This window comes from Theropithecus gelada, chromosome 15, assembly GCF_003255815.1.
Source record: "Theropithecus gelada isolate Dixy chromosome 15, Tgel_1.0, whole genome shotgun sequence".
Lineage (NCBI taxonomy): Eukaryota > Metazoa > Chordata > Mammalia > Primates > Cercopithecidae > Theropithecus > Theropithecus gelada.
Genome location: NC_037683.1, coordinates 99,250,670 through 99,268,017, shown reverse-complemented (window position 1 = coordinate 99,268,017; position 17,348 = coordinate 99,250,670). Strand labels below are relative to the sequence as shown.

The 17,348-nt window shown below is 36.8% G+C and overlaps 1 protein-coding gene across 3 annotated transcripts in view; it reads right to left on the bottom strand.

Moving 5' to 3' along the window:
• The window catches only part of NAA35 (N(alpha)-acetyltransferase 35, NatC auxiliary subunit), a 92,662-nt gene that overhangs the window by 47,579 nt on the left and 27,735 nt on the right, over positions 1–17,348 (bottom strand). For all 3 annotated transcript variants that reach the window (XM_025360243.1, XM_025360242.1, XM_025360241.1), the window contains exons 7-11: positions 10,440–10,506; positions 10,316–10,359; positions 8,741–8,791; positions 8,031–8,114; positions 7,105–7,219 (exon numbers count right to left, since the gene is read on the bottom strand). In XM_025360243.1, the coding sequence (XP_025216028.1) occupies positions 7,105–7,219; positions 8,031–8,114; positions 8,741–8,791; positions 10,316–10,359; positions 10,440–10,506 (361 nt within the window). The remainder of the gene's footprint in view (positions 1–7,104; positions 7,220–8,030; positions 8,115–8,740; positions 8,792–10,315; positions 10,360–10,439; positions 10,507–17,348) is intronic.

Genomic DNA, 17,348 nt, shown 5'->3' with positions numbered 1-17,348 from the left:
GTGGTCTTTTCTGATTGGATTCTTCCATGTAACACAATGTTTTAAAGGTCCTTCGGTACTTCATTTTTCATTGACAAATAATACACCACTACATGGATATACCATTTTATGTATCCATTCATCCACTGATTGGACATTTCGGCTGTTTTTCCCTTTTGGCTATTATGAATAATGCTGCTATGAGCATTAGTGTATAACTTTTTGTATGGATGTTTTCATTTCCCTTGGATAATTCTATGTTTAACATTTGAGACACTACCAGACTATCTCCAAGAGAGCTGTATCATTTTACATTCCAATCAGTACTGTATTAGGGCTCCAGTTTCTTCCCATCCTTGCCAACACTTTTTATTATCTTTTTTATTAAAGCAATCAAGTGGGTGGGCTGCAGTAACTTTTCATTTTGATTTGCATTTCCCTGAAGATTAATGTTGTTGCACATCTTTTCATGTACTTTTTGTTCATTTGCATATCTTATTTGAAGAATTATCTGTTCAAATCTCTTGCCCATTTTTTCATTCAGGTTTGCTTTTTTTTTTAATCTGGGTGTAAGATTAATGCCTATGTTTTAAGAGTTCTATAGCTTTAGTTCTTACATTCAAGTCACTGATCCATTCTGAGCTGACTTTTGTATATGACCAGCAGGGGCGATAGGGAGTAACCAATTTTATCCTCCAGCATGTGGACATCCAGTTGTCTTACCATCTCTGATGACATTTCTTTCCTCATTGAATTGTCTTGACACCCTTGTCAAACAGCAACTGAGAATATGAGTGTTCATTTCTGGGCTCTCAATTCTATTATATTCCACTGATCTGTATCTATCCAGAACTACACTGTCTTCATTGCTATTGCTCTGAGGAAGTTTTGCATTAGGATCTTTGTTTTCGCTTCGTTGACTTCTAATTTCCACTGCTGCTGCACATGTGACATTCTGTCTCGATTCTGTGTATGTAACTCGGTTTTGCCTCTTTTCTCTTAGGATCTTCTATTTGTTGCCACTTTCCTAAAGTTTCATAATGATATGCCACCTCAATACAAGTCAGTTTTCATTCTAGTTGTGCTGGATGGCTCTTTATTGGCTCTTTCAAACTGAGCATTCATATCATCTGTCTCCAGGAAATATTCTTACGTTTGTTTGTCTGTTTTAAAAAGACAGGGTCTCTCTCTGTCATGCAGGCTGGAGTGCAGTGGTACAATCATAGCTCATTGTAGCCTCGACCTCCTGGGCTCAGGCAATCCTCCCACTTCAGTCTTCCAAGTAGAAAAGACTACAAAGCATGTGCCACCACACCTGGCTAATTTTTTAATTTTTTGTAGAGATGGGGACTCACTATGTTGTACAGGCTGGTTTCGAATTCCTGGTCTCATGCAATCTTCCTGCCTTGGCTTCCCAAAGTGTACTAGGATTACAGGCATGGGCTACCACATCCAGTGATTTTTTTTTTTTTTTTTGGCTTCTATTTTCTGATCCATATTTCTGGAACAACTTTTATTAGTTTATCCTTTGTTTTATTTACTTACCTTTATTAGATAGTAGACCTTTCGTGACTAAGCCTAGTATAATCTTTATCTTTCCTATTTTCAACCTTTTCATTTTTGACTCTTAAGATTTCTGCAACTGTGTGTTCTAAACTTCCTATTTATTTTTGTCATTTCTGCTCTTCTAAGTTCTGGGATACATGTGCAAAACATGCAGGTCTGTTACATACATATACATGTGCATAGTGGTTTGCTGCACCCATCAACCCATCATCTACATTAGGTATTTCTCTGAATGCTATCCCTCCCCTTGCCCCTCACCCACCGTGCTCTTCTATTTTCAATCTCAAAGAACATATTCCCCTTTTTTCCTTTCATATAACATCCTATTTTTGTTTGACATACGTATTGATTTTTCTCATTTTTCTTAAGGTATTTTGTTTGCTTGCCTGTTTTATTCCCTTTCTTTCAGGCTAGAGATTTCCACCCTTAACTCTACACTCAGATTTGAAACTAGAGCACACACCCAAAAAAACATTAAGAGCACGGTGAATATAGGTCAGGCTTTCAACCAAGCCATTTTATCAGGGGAACTGCTGAAATTGTCGTATTTAGATTTTGCTGTTGTTTTTCCTCACCTCTTGTACTTGTCAGATTTCCCTAAGAAGAACCTTCTAAACTCTTAAGTGGAGAGCATGTGCCTGGCTACACTGCTCTGAAAGCAGAGTGGAGCAAGGAAAGGAGAGATGGGGAAAGAAAGTAGGTCACAATAATAACTACTTAACTTTCACTTAACTCTCTCATAATGTGTACCCTTTCAACTGGGCCTCATATACCCTCAAGTACAGAATCCCTCTGTCCCCTTCCTCCAGAGAATAAACTTTTAGTATTGTGAGGTTCAGGAATGTCACTCAGCAAAAAGGGGGAAGAAATTTCTGCTTCTGAACAGATTATTAACCAGTTCTCATGTTTTCAGCTAAATTTCTCATACCCATTTCCAGAAGTATCTGGCAAGCTAATAATGCAGCCTTCAGGAGATCCACAGTTTCAACTGGGCTGCCTTTGACGTTCTCTATCAGTGGCTAAAAATACAGTTATTTGTAGATAGGTAAGTCAATCTCCTTCTGTTTTCCAGTTTCTAAAATAACTTTGTTGCTATTTTCCCCTTTCCCTGTCTTTTCCATCTTTATCAATTATGCTCTGAAAGAAAAAAATCACTTCTTCATTGCTTCTTTGGGATTTCAGAAAGCAAATACATGTGTTCAACCCACCAAGTTTATTCAGGTATCTTTTAATTTATTTTTAAAAGATGACAAGTCCTCTTGAAACTGTGTGTTAGATTTGAAAATACAATCCCCAAGAGTATCTACTAATTTCAGGCAACATAAATTTAAATATATTATTTCCATTGGCAACTGTTAAAGATGCTCATAATCTAAAGGGTAAACTAGACCCAATTCACAGATAACTATGAGCAAACAGGGAAAGAAAAAAATATTTTGACAAACAGAACCAGGAAAGTCTCCCTGGAGGAGGTGATGTGAACATCATTTTAAAGGATGAGCTAAACTTCCACAGATATATAAAAAAGAACCATAAAATTCAAGACAGCACAAGCAAAAACAAAGAAAAACATCCGTTTCACTGGATTTTTTTGCTCCTTTCTTCCTCAACAACGATATAACCCAAGGTCACATCTTTGAATCCAGCAAGTCCCAAGTAAACACATCTACTCCCTCAATAAGCACTGAAAATGACTCCTAAATCTGTTTTTCTATCCATTTTCCAGGGCCAAATACTTACTATACTTACTTTACTACTACAGTGCTCCATGTAACCACATCAAAAAATCCCATTATCAGTAAGCTGCCCTCCTTATCCACCTCCAAAACCGCTTTTGTATTCCGCATCTTCATAAAGATATTACTATGCATTGAATAAATGCACCAGCAAGTAATTCCCAGATCAAGTCTGATTATTTCTACTTTCTCCCTTAATGCCAGTTTACAATTTGTACTGAATATATACCTTTCAATGAGAAGCTAAAATGAATGCTCAGTGATTTCAGGATTTACACAGCCATTTTGTCACCAGTTGGAGTTGTAATATAATCGGAAGGCAAAATGAGTAGAGACCAAAACTAATCTACACTACTATTTTCTCATCATTCTTCTACTAGAATAGACATTAAGAAGGCATTAACTTTTTTATTATAGAATTGTATGGCTTATGATTAAGGGATAATTACAAAGTTAAATTACGCCAGCTAAAAGGTATTACACACACAAGCACAGGGTGAGTAGTTCTTAAATTTAAAATTTCGCTTGCTTAGTCATAAGATTACATTTTTTAAAGGTTTATTCAAGCCAATTTTATGTAAACAATTTTCCTGAAGCCTGTCGGCATACTATAAAACCAGAGTAATAGAGGTGATCATATGCACAAGCTATTTTTAGCACTGGTCTGAAATATAGGAAAGTCACAAGCTGTATCTACTAATGATCCCATGGAAATTATCATCTCAAGAGTTTGCTTGATTACAAATACAGAGCAGAATAGACCAGGAGTAGTCAGACATGGCAAAAAGAAACATCCAGATTCCAATCATCCGGAAGATTCTTGCTTTCAAGATCTTGTTGATACACAAACCAACAAATTACTTTGAAGTCATTTATTATACAGTGGTTTTCATAGAAGTATTACTGCTGTAGATTTCAAAGCATTTAAGAGTTGTGGACATTTTATCCCTCTCTGTAAACATGTACTACTACATTGCTATGCATAACCACCTCCTTATGTCCCATGGTACAGAATGCCACCTAGTCATTCATCCTATAAACACATTCCCTCTTTTGGAAAAAGTGAAAATGATGATAAATAAATACAAATTTAGCACAACTAGTAGAAACATAAAAATTACGACAATATTCATTTCCTAACCCAAATTACCTTCTGGGTTGCTCTACTACCTAACATTTTAGTAAGGAAAGAAAAATGTATGGGAAGAGGAACACAATGCCTGTCTCTAAATGGAGGGTAGGTGTGGAAAAGGAGTGAGGTATCAATCAGTAAAAATCTGCTTTTCTGGTTACAAGACCGACAACTGGGTAACACTAATTTGAAGCATATAAATTTCTCTTCATCTCTACTGGAATGGCCAAGTCGTTGAGGGGGAAAAAAAGGATATAAACATCATCCCATTGTAATGAGTTTTAAGGACAATCAAAATTGTTACACATTATCTAAAATATTAACCCACTGTAAACTTTACAACAGAGGTACACTATTCTTTTTAAGGCATAGTTCATAAATAAAATCTGAGTGCCAACAACATGCCAAGCATGGCAATACACAAGAAGAAAGTGCCTGGGCTAAAAGTGCTCAAAATCTCATGGAAAGACAAATGGGTAAAAAACTAAAATACAATGTACTAAAAAAAATATAACAGAGGCCTGTATGAATGCAGTGAGAACACAGAGGGTGTGACATTATGAAATATATATTTGGTCTTTCTTCTTGCTTCCTAAGGTAACTCCTAAAATCCTTAGACTCTCCAAGTGCTGTCTTTTGGTATGCGAATCACAGCTTCAGGGTAGGGCAGATAACCAAAAAAACAGAGGCAGGATTACAGCCCCACCCCACAACTTCTAGGGATGGGAGAGGCTGAAGGTCAAGTTGATCACCAACTGCCAAAGGTTTAATCAATCATGCCTATGTAAGGAAGCTTCTGTAAAAACTCAAGAGGACACAGTTCAGAGAGCTTCCAGATACCTGAACACGTCGAGGTTCCTAGGAGATAGTACACCCAGGGAAGGCATGGAAGCTCCAAGACCCTTACCCATACCTCACCCTATGCATCTCTTCCTCTGTATCCTTCGTATCCTATAGCCCTCCACAATAAACCAGTAAACACAGTAAGTGTTTCCCAGAGTTCTGTAAGTCACTCCAGCAAATCACCTGAAACCAAAACGAGAGTCGTGGGAATCCCAACTTAAAGCCAGTGGATCAGAAGTTCTGGAAACCCAGACTTGGAACTGGTGTCTGGGGAGCAAGAGCAGTCTTGGGGACTGAGCCCTCAACCTGTGGGATCTGGCATTACCTCCAGGTAGATAGTAGAGGCTGGAGTTTGTTTTCCATACACACTACCACAAACACTCCTTCAATGGCAGTTTAATTAGAGGGCACCCAGCTGGTGTGTGTGGAAAAAGAGAAGTTGATCACTCAAGTCTTCTGTGCTGATGACTGTTGTGGTGGTGTGAGAACACGGGAAAAATACAGACTGAAAGTTTTTCCAAAACAGGGAGAATATCTAAGGCCTGCCTGGTGTTCAGAGTAGACTGTGGGTAAAAAGTAAAGTAGAGGTTCCTCTTCAAAGACTTTCCTCTCCATCTAATTAGGAATAAATAGTAACTTCTTTTAGAAGCAAAATTTATTCAAAGACCTGTGCTAACATTCTTAAATATCTGCTAGCCGTAACAAAGAAACAAATGTACTTTATGTTCTTAGCTCCCATAATTTAGCCTAGATATTTGCCCTGGCATGCTTATACTGGTCCAAGGAAGCAATAGGTCATAGACTGTTCTTCTTCCTTATTTGAAGGTGTTTTTACCTTTCTCAGCATTCCACAAGTTACTTCCTCCTTTCTTTGTTCTCCTCTGCCTTTGCCTCTTTTAAAAAGTTCTAAGTTGCTAGGCAATTGGGACAAATACAGAATGTGAGGTCCCGTTCCAGTCAACAGAAACCGGACACGGCAGTAGGGTGGACGCGTCAGGTTATAAATGACCCTGTCTCCTTTGTTGGGTGTACTCTCACGGCAGAACTGCTGGCGAGTGTACCCTTTCTGCAGAAAGTAAAAATGGCCTTGCTGAGGAAATAAAATTTATGTTCAAGTGCTATTTCTTTACAGCACCGGGGAACAAGCATTTCTAACATGTGTAATGGAAGTGATGATCTCTCAGACAAAAGAGTAAAGAGGAGAGGTGATGAAAAAGGTGATTCACTGTTAACACTGAAATAGCCTTTGTAAAAATTATGAGAGAAACCTGACATAGCTGACTCTGTCTTGCTTCTAACCTCACAAGCTGTCTTTGCTCATTCCTGGTGTAGGCCAAGCAACTATGGGACAAATCTAGTTTACAGTTTAAAATAAAGATGGTAACTGTCCCTTCCTGAAACAAACCTCTCCTTGCTCACCCACTGCCCGCCAAACTATTCTTCAAAAACTCTAGTCCCTGAATTCTCAGGGAGGAAGATTTGAGAAACAGCTCTCATGCTTCCACTCGGCTGACCTCATGGTAATTAAACTCCTTCTCTGCTGTTCTCACTGCGTTGGCTTTTCTGGGCAGCAAGAAGAACCCGTCAGGCTGTAACATCACAGCTCGAATGTAAGACAGGATACATATTCTGAGTCTAAATAGTAATATACAGGAAATGGCCAAGTTGTACAGTATTGTTTTTTAGTGTAGTATATATTTATAGAGGAGAACCTAAACACTGTAAGTCTCTGGAGTAAAACATTCCAAGGTACAAGACTGACTTGAAAAAAACTTTAGTACAAGCTAAACACTAAATACTTTGATGGAAACGAAGAAAAGAAAGAGTAGAAGCAAACTGAACAATTACCTCCTTTTGTAGTATCATTCTGGGCCTGGATGCCATGATGCAATGAATTATGAATGGCAGAAAGAAGATCTGCTGCTTGAACCATCAATTTTTGAGCTTCTGCAACAGCACTGGTCTAGCAAATAAATCACCAAAAACATTCTTACATATTCTTTCACTGAAAGATATACATTAAATAGGAAAATCCTATAAACAATAATGAAATTAAATGCTTGCTGTAATGACATTGGTTTTCATAAACTATGTACTTAATACAGGATGTCCAGATCCTGTTAGGATAGAAAATGGTTTTTTTACTCACATCTATAAAACTTGTAGGATCAATTATAACAATAGAAAATATTTTTGGTTTACCTTTTTTTTTTTAAATAATAAAAACCAAAGATGCAATCAACTAGAAAATGAGAAAATTTTCAACAATTCTATGTCATTCATCAAGGTGGGGGGGAAAAAAAACCGGGAAGAAATAGAATTACAGAAGTTAAATTAATGGTAAAAATTGGATCCCTACTCACCACTTATAAACTATTCACTAATTAATCTGTAATTGGCTTGAATTAGTGCAAAAATACAAAAAAGAAAAAATATTCACCATCTAAGGCTTGCTTTTGGTTCTATACAAATCTAACAATTAATTATGTAACTGAAGGTAAGAATAGTCCTAAAATTTTTACTTTCTCCTTTTCAATTCACAAAATGACAACCTACAAGCAATTTCAGCTTCTAATGTATTATTTACAAATAAGTAAAAAAATATACTTCTTGAGAAGGTCTTCAGGGTTACTCTGGTATAAATACACCAAATGCTGAGTTCTCTATATCTGAGATCAGGAGCACTTCAAGGGAAAAGTTTCAGAACTGCATCACTCAGGCATTCCATCCAAAATCACTAAAACAAACAGACATATGATATCAAATGCCCTTACCTCTTTCTTAGTAAAGGCTATAAGCACTGTCAGTAACACACGAGTAAATTTCACTCTGCTGAATACTGCTAAACATTGTTGGTGCTAAAAAAACAAGAAAGGACTAGAAGTTAAAAGATGCAAAGTCCATGAAAGGAATTTCATTTAAAATATATTAACTCCTAAGTCTCAATGTTAGTAACGTACTACATTACAGACACCTTCGCTTATAGGCTTTTAAAAGCCTGAAAAATGAGCTGCAGAAAACAAAACAAAGCCTATTCTTTTGAGATAGGAATGTGAAGCTTCTATATCAACAGGACTGATCTTGTCCTAAGTCAAAAGTTACACTATTACCTCAAAAAGCTGATTTTATCTGCATTTTAAAAAGACTGATTAAAATGTGCTTTAAGCAGAGTCAGAAAATTTAGAATCTCGACAAAGGTTCAGCAACTTTTGACACTGTGGAGCTCTGACGCATCATCTGTGAAAGACCATATTTTTCTTCCTACCTCACAGGAATACTGAAGAGTTTTGAAATCATCTATTTGAAAGAGCTGTATTATCATTCTATCAAAATAAATACAAGGGAAATAAAATCCCTTGCAATGTCCAATTTTTAAAGAAATACCTTAAAAAGGGCTTCCATAAATTATAACGCAGTTCATAAAACTACAACATTAACAGGTAGACTTCTCTGATATTATCTACCAGAAAATAAGTTCAATTACTTCTAGTTCAACTTCTGGATCTCTTTCTTCTCCTTGTCGACTTCGAGTACTCTAAAATTTTAAAAAAGGTGAATTAAACACAAACCTGAAAAAATATTACATTACAAATATATAAGGTAAAACACTAATTTTTTGAGTATACACAACAATCTGTTTTTGGGAAAAATTGTTGGAGAAAAAAAGCTGTATCTAGTATTTACGTTCCTCCTATTAATTCTATATACAGAAAGGTCATTTTGACATAAATTATAAAGATCATGCAAAAGAATTAAGTATTGAAACAGCAAAAGCAAAACAATGAAATAACATAAGCAGAAGTATATGACATACAGTACATTTTCCTTTAAAAGGAGCTATTAATTGAAATTCCTGATGCTCTCAAAACTAACCCTGTTAGAAAAAAAACTGTAACCTTTACAAAAATCACATCATGAAAAAATAAAGTTCAATAGTCAATACTGATTTGTTTTACACTAAAATACAAAATATCTCAATACAAATGTTATAGTGGACAATTTTATTTGACCAAATACCAGGACGGTACTACAGGAAGAGCTACTAGAAGTTGTGGGTTCTAGCCCTAAAGCTGCCATTTACATGCCCTTTAGTAAAGCTAAGACACAGGTTACTTAACTCCTTTCATCTGTATTTTCCTCATCTAAAAGTGGAGCACTATGTGTGTCAAATTGCCCAATTCACTGAATTGCAAAAATCAAAAAAAGAGAATATGAAGTTTGACAACCATATTATTATACTAGCATTAAAAAGAAAAGTAGAAATACAACTTTTCCCCCTTTTTAATCTCTATGAAAAGCAGCAAATCATCAAGGTCATCTAGAAGGTTTTCACCAGATTTGGCATATTACCATTTACTGAGCTCACCTACTGTGTTCCAGACACTGTACCAGCTATTAAAGATACAAAGGTGAATAAGACAGTCCTTACCTTTGAGGAACTCAAAACAGTAGTGGGAGAAAAATACTATTCTTTTTGTTGTTTTTTTTTTTGAAAAATACTATTCTTAAAATAGCATAGTAAAAAACTCTAAAACACCGGCAAAAAGTTGAAAGAATCAAGTGGGTTAAATTTTAATATACTCATCTCTCTTTACCCATGGGTTGGATTCAATCAACCACTGATTGAAAGTATCCAGAAAAAAATTTTAAAATAGCATTTAAAAATATAGATTTTAAAAGTACAACTATTTACATAGCATTTACATCATATTAAATATTATAAGTAATCTAGTGATGATTTAAAGTATACAGAAGGACATAAACAGGTTATATGCAAATATCACACCATTTTACATAAGAGACTTGAGCATCCTTGAGTTTTGGCATCCACAGGGGTCCTGGAACCAATGCCCTGAGAATACTGAGGGATGGCTATACTTGAAAATGACATTCATTTATCAGAAACTCCTCTAGCAGTGTTCAAATTCATTACCAAAAAAAAAAAAAAATACAAAGCACATACAGGAGAAAGGTGGTTCTACACATTTGTAATTAGGTAAAGTTAACCTGACATTTAGAGGTGTACCAAAACCCTACATCAAAGAGAAAACATATATACCTTTACTCTTCTTTGCATGTCATCCTCCACATCTTTTAGCATGCCTAGAAAAAGAAACAGTAAGTTTTAAAAGGAAACATATGAAAATGTAAAACTTGTGAATTATCTTTAAAAATAATTTTACCTGTAACTCGAAGATCTGTCACACTGTTAGCCATTTTAAATCCATAAGTCATAGACTGAAAATCTTCCTATACAAAAAGGGAATAATCAGGCTCATGAATAGCAACAAAACCTTAAATTGTGGCAAAATATAAAACTTTTCTTTATAGTTCTCTACAAAATCACTATTTAATAAAGAAACAGAAATGGGAGGTCATCCTGCTTGTCTAAATATTACTAGGATACACCCAAGCTTTTCTTGAAGGCATACACATAAAACACCTAATGTTGTCTCTGTCCTTACTTTCAGTTGCTTGTCCTTAGGCAATTTAATACGTTCATTTGCCATATAAGTGTAATGCTTATGAAAATATCACAAAGTAATAATTCTCACAAAGTATTCTCACATTCACAGGTGAATAGTAAATATACAGTAATTACTGTTTAAGGACCAGGCTGCAAGATTTAGATAAGACTACTTAAAAAATTATTAAATGACTGCTTACAGTTAAGATTTCTCAAAGAAAATTATTCAAAGTGAGAGCAAAACCATGTTCCACTACAGTACACTGGAAGGAAAAAGACTGAGCCATTCAGACATACGACCCCCATCCCCCAAATCATTTTTTAAATGATTTCATTGCTGAGTCATTAACAAATTAAGTGATTTGCTGGACTTCCTTTGAAGAAAATACATTTACTGTCATCTGGCTGATATGATTAACAAGTCATAAGCCCCATTAAAACAGTGTTTCTGCCACTATAATTCCTATAAAAACATAGATAGGGTTAGGCACGGTGGCTTGTGCCTACAATCCCAGCACTTTGGGAGGCCGAGGCAGGCAGATTACCTGAGGTCAGGAGTTCAAGACCAGCCTGGCCAACACAGTAAAACCCCGTCTACAATAAAAATACAAAAAAATTAGCTGGGCATGGTGGCGTGTGCCTGTAACCCCAGCTATTTGGGAGGCTGAGGCAGGAAAATCACTCGAACTCGGGAGGTGGAGGCTGCAGTGAGCAGAGATCGCGCCATTGCAATCCAGCCTGGGCGACAGAGTGAGACTCTGCCTCAAATAAAAATGTAGATAGAATCCTAAAATAACAGAATAATGGTTCAAAAGGGGATGGAGCCACAGCACAATTTCTGGATTCTTTAAAAAAAAAAAAAACAAAAACCGGAGAGCATCAAATTCAAGTGAGGTACTATATCCCACTAACAGTAAGAAAACAAACCCTACGCCCTTGGTGTCAAAGACCTCCGGGATACTTTACTAATCGAGTCCTTAAAAAAAAAAAAAAAGACTCATTACATTACAAAGCTATATAAGCTTATCCTCTAGATGAAGTTTATAGTCTGTCTCTACTTGGACATCAAATAGGATTCTCAAATTTTACATCTCCAAAAAGAAGCTTGATGCCCCCTTTCCTAGCGTTTACCATACCACTAAATGGCACTACTATCTACCTAGAGTTGCTCAGGCTGAAAACCTGGCCTCGACTCCTCTTGTTTTTCTGCATCCTGTATCAAATCCATCAGAAAACACTGTAGGCTCTATCTTCAAATTCTAGTCCAACTACTCACCCTTTCACAGCTATCTTTAGTTTAAGTCACCACTATTGCTCACTCTTGTAACTACCTCCAGACAACTCCCCCACTTACCACACTAGTCCCTGCTATAATTTATACACCACCAGAAGGCAGAAGGATTGTTTGAAAATAAGTAAGATCATGTCACTTCCTATTCAAAACCTTTCAAGAGTTTTCTACCTCACAGCAAAATCCCAAAGCCCACCATGGCCTCTCTGGCCCTGCATCACATGAGCCGGTTTCCCTCGCCAACCTTCTTTCCTACCACTTCACATTCACTGCACTGCAGTCTGGCAGGTCTTTCTTGTTGTCATTCAAACATACTAAACACATTCTCCTCTCACGGCTCCCACACCAAAATGATTTTCTTCAAAATATTTACAAGGCTTCATCCCTTACTATATTCCAGCCTCTGTTCTAATGTCAAATCCTCAAATAGGGGTTTTCCCTATGCATTCTAAGACAGCACCATCCACCATTTTATATCCCCTTATCCTGCTTTATTTTTCTTCATGGCAGTTATCACCATGTGACATTATATATGTATTTAATTACATATGCATTGACTATCTGTCCCAAGACAGGTATAATCCATGAGTTCACGGCTTTATTTACTATTTTACCTCCAGGACTTAGAATAGTGCTAAATAGACTTCTATTCAATAAATATGTGTTCAACGAACAACTTATTCCAGGGCAGGGGTCATGAACTCAAAAGGCAGGTTATCTTCCTAAATATATCTGGCTGACTACAACATACACTAGGGAATGGTGGAGACCGGCAAATAGGAAAACATATGCTTCATTTAGAAGGGGTCAGCCACTACTTATCCTGTTGTGGCTATGAATGAATACAGGGCCAGTGTGGTCAGGTCTCCTAATGTTTTAGAAAAAAATCTAGGTTTTTCTTTTTCAATGTAAAATCTCCCCCCAACCTTTTTTTTTTTTTTTTGAGACAGGGTCTCACTGTCATCCAGGCTTGAGTGCAGTGACGCAAACTCAGCTCACTATAACCTCCACCCCACTCTGGGCTCAAGCAATCCTCCCACCTCAGCCTCTTAGGTAGCTGGGAATACAGGCACGCACCACCACACTAGGCTGAATTTTTTTTTTTTTTTTAGTAGAGATGGGGTCTTGCCATGTTGTCCAGGCTGGTCTCTAACTCCTAAGTTCAAGTAAATCCACCCATCTCAGCCTCCCAAAGTGCTAGGATTACAGGCATGAGCCACCACATCCAGCCTCATCTTCCTATTTTTAAAAAACCAGACCAACACTGTGTAGGAAAAACAACAAAACAAAAATATCCATAAACCTTATCTGTAAGTTTGCCAAGAAGAGTCTTAGGAAAACTATCTTTCTGGAAGAACACCACAGGTCCTGGGTATATAAACCTCAGTAATAAGAATTTAATCTAAGTTACTAGGTAAGTGAGAGCAAGAGAGTCATGTAAACAGACTGCTACCATTAAAGATCACTCTTGAAGGTTTGTGTACTTGAGGACAGAAGTAAGAGTGAAACTAGGGAGACCAGACATTGGACTCTAACCAACAGTCCAAGCAAGGGCTGATGACGACTTGGATTGGGATTGCAACAGTGGGGAGAGTAAGAAGTTGGTCCAAAAAAAAAAAAAAAATTAGGATATATTTCAAAGGTAGCACTAACATGATATGCTGATGAACTGAATGTGGATATGAGGTAAACTGTACAATCAAGCCTCATTTTTAGTGTTTTGTTCTAAGCAGGTGATGGTACCATTTCCTGGGAAAAGGCAGTATTTGAGAGGAGCAGGAGTAAGCGCAGAAATGAAGTACAATTTTGGGTATATCAAGTTTGTAATTTCTTTGGTCATCCAAGTAGAGATTTCAGATTTCACTTGCTTGAGACTAGAAGTCAGGGAAGGACTCAAGGCTAGAGGTATAAATTTGGACTTCATCAGTGTATAGTTAGTTGATACTGAATGCCACATAAGTAGAGGAAATCAACCTAGGGAGCGGTTATGGAGGAGGAAGGCAGTCCACGAGTACCCTAGCAATTAGAGATGCAAGCACAGGAACTAGACTTACCAGTGAGGCAGAAAGAAATCCAAAAGACTGGTATTAAGAAGACAAAGAGAAAAAAGTATTCACAGTGTGTCAACTGGGTCTAATGATGCTCACAGGCTGGAGAGGGAGGGGTGAAAACACTGAATTTAGCAAGATGGGTAAAGACCAGTTCTCCATAGTGGTGGTAAAGAACGACCATTTGGAGTACATAAAGAGAAAACGAAAGAAAAAGTAGAATAAGCAAATCATTAAAGAAGTTTTTCCTGGAGAGTAGCTGGGAAATGGGATTGTAGATACAAGGAGCCATGGGATCAATGAAACTGTGGTGATTTCAAATGAATGTAAAGCATGTTTACATGCCGATTAGAGTAAGCGAGTAGTGAAGGAGAGCCTAGTAATGCAACACAAGTGGAGGAGCTGAGCTTAGACTGTAACAGGAATACTTTCACCTTAACAAGAGAGAAGACAGAGTTTGTGAGTATTAACAAACAGGTTAGCACTTGTGATAGTGACAAAATGAAACCTTTGAGATTAAGTTGCAGACCATGATGCCCCTTTACTTCTAAATACTTCAGTATGATTTCCTAAAAACAAAATCTTCCTCTTACATAACCACAGTACAATTACCAAATAAAGAAATTCATGTCTCTAACCTCCTTTGATCTGGAGCATTTCCTCTGTCCTTAACTTTCGTATCTGACATTTAGAAGTATCTTTTCAAACAGTACTTCTAAATAGTGTATTTTGAACAATACTTTGTAATATACATTTTGTAGCACATCCCTCAGTAACAGGTGTGCCTGATGTTTCTTCAAGATTACACTTAAGTTATATCATATTTGATAGGAATACCACAGAAGTGATATGTCCTTCCTAGAACACTGTATAAGTAGGCACATGTCAATCTGTCTAATTACTGATAATTCTGGCCACTTGACTAAGGTGCTATCCGCCAAGTTTCTCCATGACAAAGCTATCATTTTTCCCTTTGTAATTAGTAAGTATCTGGTGGAAAGATATTTTTTGAGACTAAGTACATATCCTGTGTCTCATTATACTTTTGTCCAGTAATTGCAGCATCCTTTGTCAGAAATAAGTATTCAAAAACTGTACTCTTCACACAATACTATGCAGCCAAAACACTAATATTTTAGATATATTGAGTTAAATAAAATACAGCATTCAAATTATTTTCACCTATGGCCACTAGAACACTAAATCAAACTATACATGTGGCTTACATTTCCATTGTATAGTTCTGGTTTACAGAAAGAGATGACAGACAAGAACCACCAGTGAGGTAGCAAACCAGGGAAGAAAAGCATCTTAAAAGCCAAGCAAAGAATGTATTTTGAGGACAGAGTGATGACTACGTCAAAATCTGCTGGTAATTCAAGTTTAAGACCAAATCTAACCACTGAATTTAACATCGAGGTCTTTGATGACTGTAACACGGTAGTTTTAGTGAAAGGTGTAAAGCCTGACTGGAGCACAGAGAAAAAGAAGAAAACCAGAGACAGTGACTATGAATACATCTTTTTTTTTTTTTTTTTTTTTTAAGAGTCAGGGTCATTTGACTGCCCAGACTGGAGTGGAGTGCAATTGTAGCTCACCATAGCCTCGAACTCCTGGGCTCAAGTGATCTTCCTGCCTCAGCCTCAAGTAGCTGGGACTACAGAGGTGTACCACATCACCATGCCTGGCTAAATTTTTTATTTTTTTGTAGATGGGGTCTTGTTATGTTGTCCAGGCTGTAGGCACCCCTTCTAAAAAGGATCTGGCTGAAAAGAATTAAGGTATGTGCAGATGAAGGACAGTATTATGCTAAGAAATGACAGACCTAACGAGAGGAATATAAAGCACGTTTGCATGCTGATGTAAATTATCTAGCAGAGGGGTAAATTCATTACGCAAAGAACACAGGGAAGAATTGTTAGAGTAGTATCTTTGAAGATAGAATATAGGATCAATGCACAAGCAGAAGTTATCATCCTTAGGAATACAGAAGGTCCATCTATATAACAGGAAAGCATCGGAATATAGGGCACATGTAGGCAGGCAGGAAGACTACTTCTATTTATATGGCAAATAGCAACTTACCAAATAAGTGTGAGGGTAGGGGAGTTGTTTTTTTTTTTTTTTAAAGACATACCAGGTCTCAAAATCTACCTTCTTGTCTCTCTGAAGAACTGGAAATATTCCACCAAACAAAATAATAAACTAAGAATAATAAAGGCATGTGGGCCAGATAACAAGAGACCTAACAAAACAGAGGAGGAAATGAAATTCCCAGAGAAAAGAGAACAAAAAACTACAATGACACAGCTGTGTAGTGGGCACAGAACACAAGTGATGCAGCCTGAAGCTGGAGAACAAGAAGACTTCAAGAGGAGCATTTTCAAAAGAAAATACACAACTGACAGATTATCTGATAGGTTTCACAACAGTGAGCGAAAGAACTGGGGAGAAGTACATAGAAAACTAAGCAAATCAAAAAGAGAGATTATCACATATAAGAAAAACAAAATTTTGTATGAGAAAGGAAATATAAGCATATACCACTTTGGCTCACCTCTCATTAATATTTATACAATCACGATAACATCAATGCTCCATAATGATTTAACCAGCTTTTAGATTACTATTTGGGGCAAGGGCAGGGGTAATATGAGATATATTGTGATCTAATCTAACATATCAAAGCTAAAGTTAGTAAATCCTTAAATCCAGAAGTTAGATTAGATTATCTAGATACATGGAAATAATATGGAACAGTAAAAAAAAAAAAAAAAAAAAAAAAGGCAGAGAACTATTTTTCCTCCTCATAAGTGGGCTATTTAACTTTTTAAATTACATACAAGTATTAGTACTTTTATTAAGATGTACATACACGCACACCCCATTTAAATTTTCACATACCAAATATGAGGATACCTATTTTTAGGAAGATAACTGGTGGTCATATGGAGAATGAACTAGAAAGAAAATACTGGACCAGAGAGAAGAGTTCAGAAACTCCAAGGAAGCCAAACCTAAAGTTGAAGAACTAAAGCAGAAATGATGAGAGAAAAAACAGTGCCCCAATTCAAGGCATCTGCAAGCCAAAGCAAAATAATCTGGATGTAAGGAGTAAGAGGAAAGAGGTAATCAAAGATAACACTGGCAGTACGATATTGCAAGATACAGAATGCAAAAGGAAAAGTGGTTTGATAGGGTTCCCATTTTCGGCATGTGAGCAAGATGTTAAGAAAGAAATCAGAAAATGTCTCCAGATCAGGAGACACGCCTGAGAACAAAATAC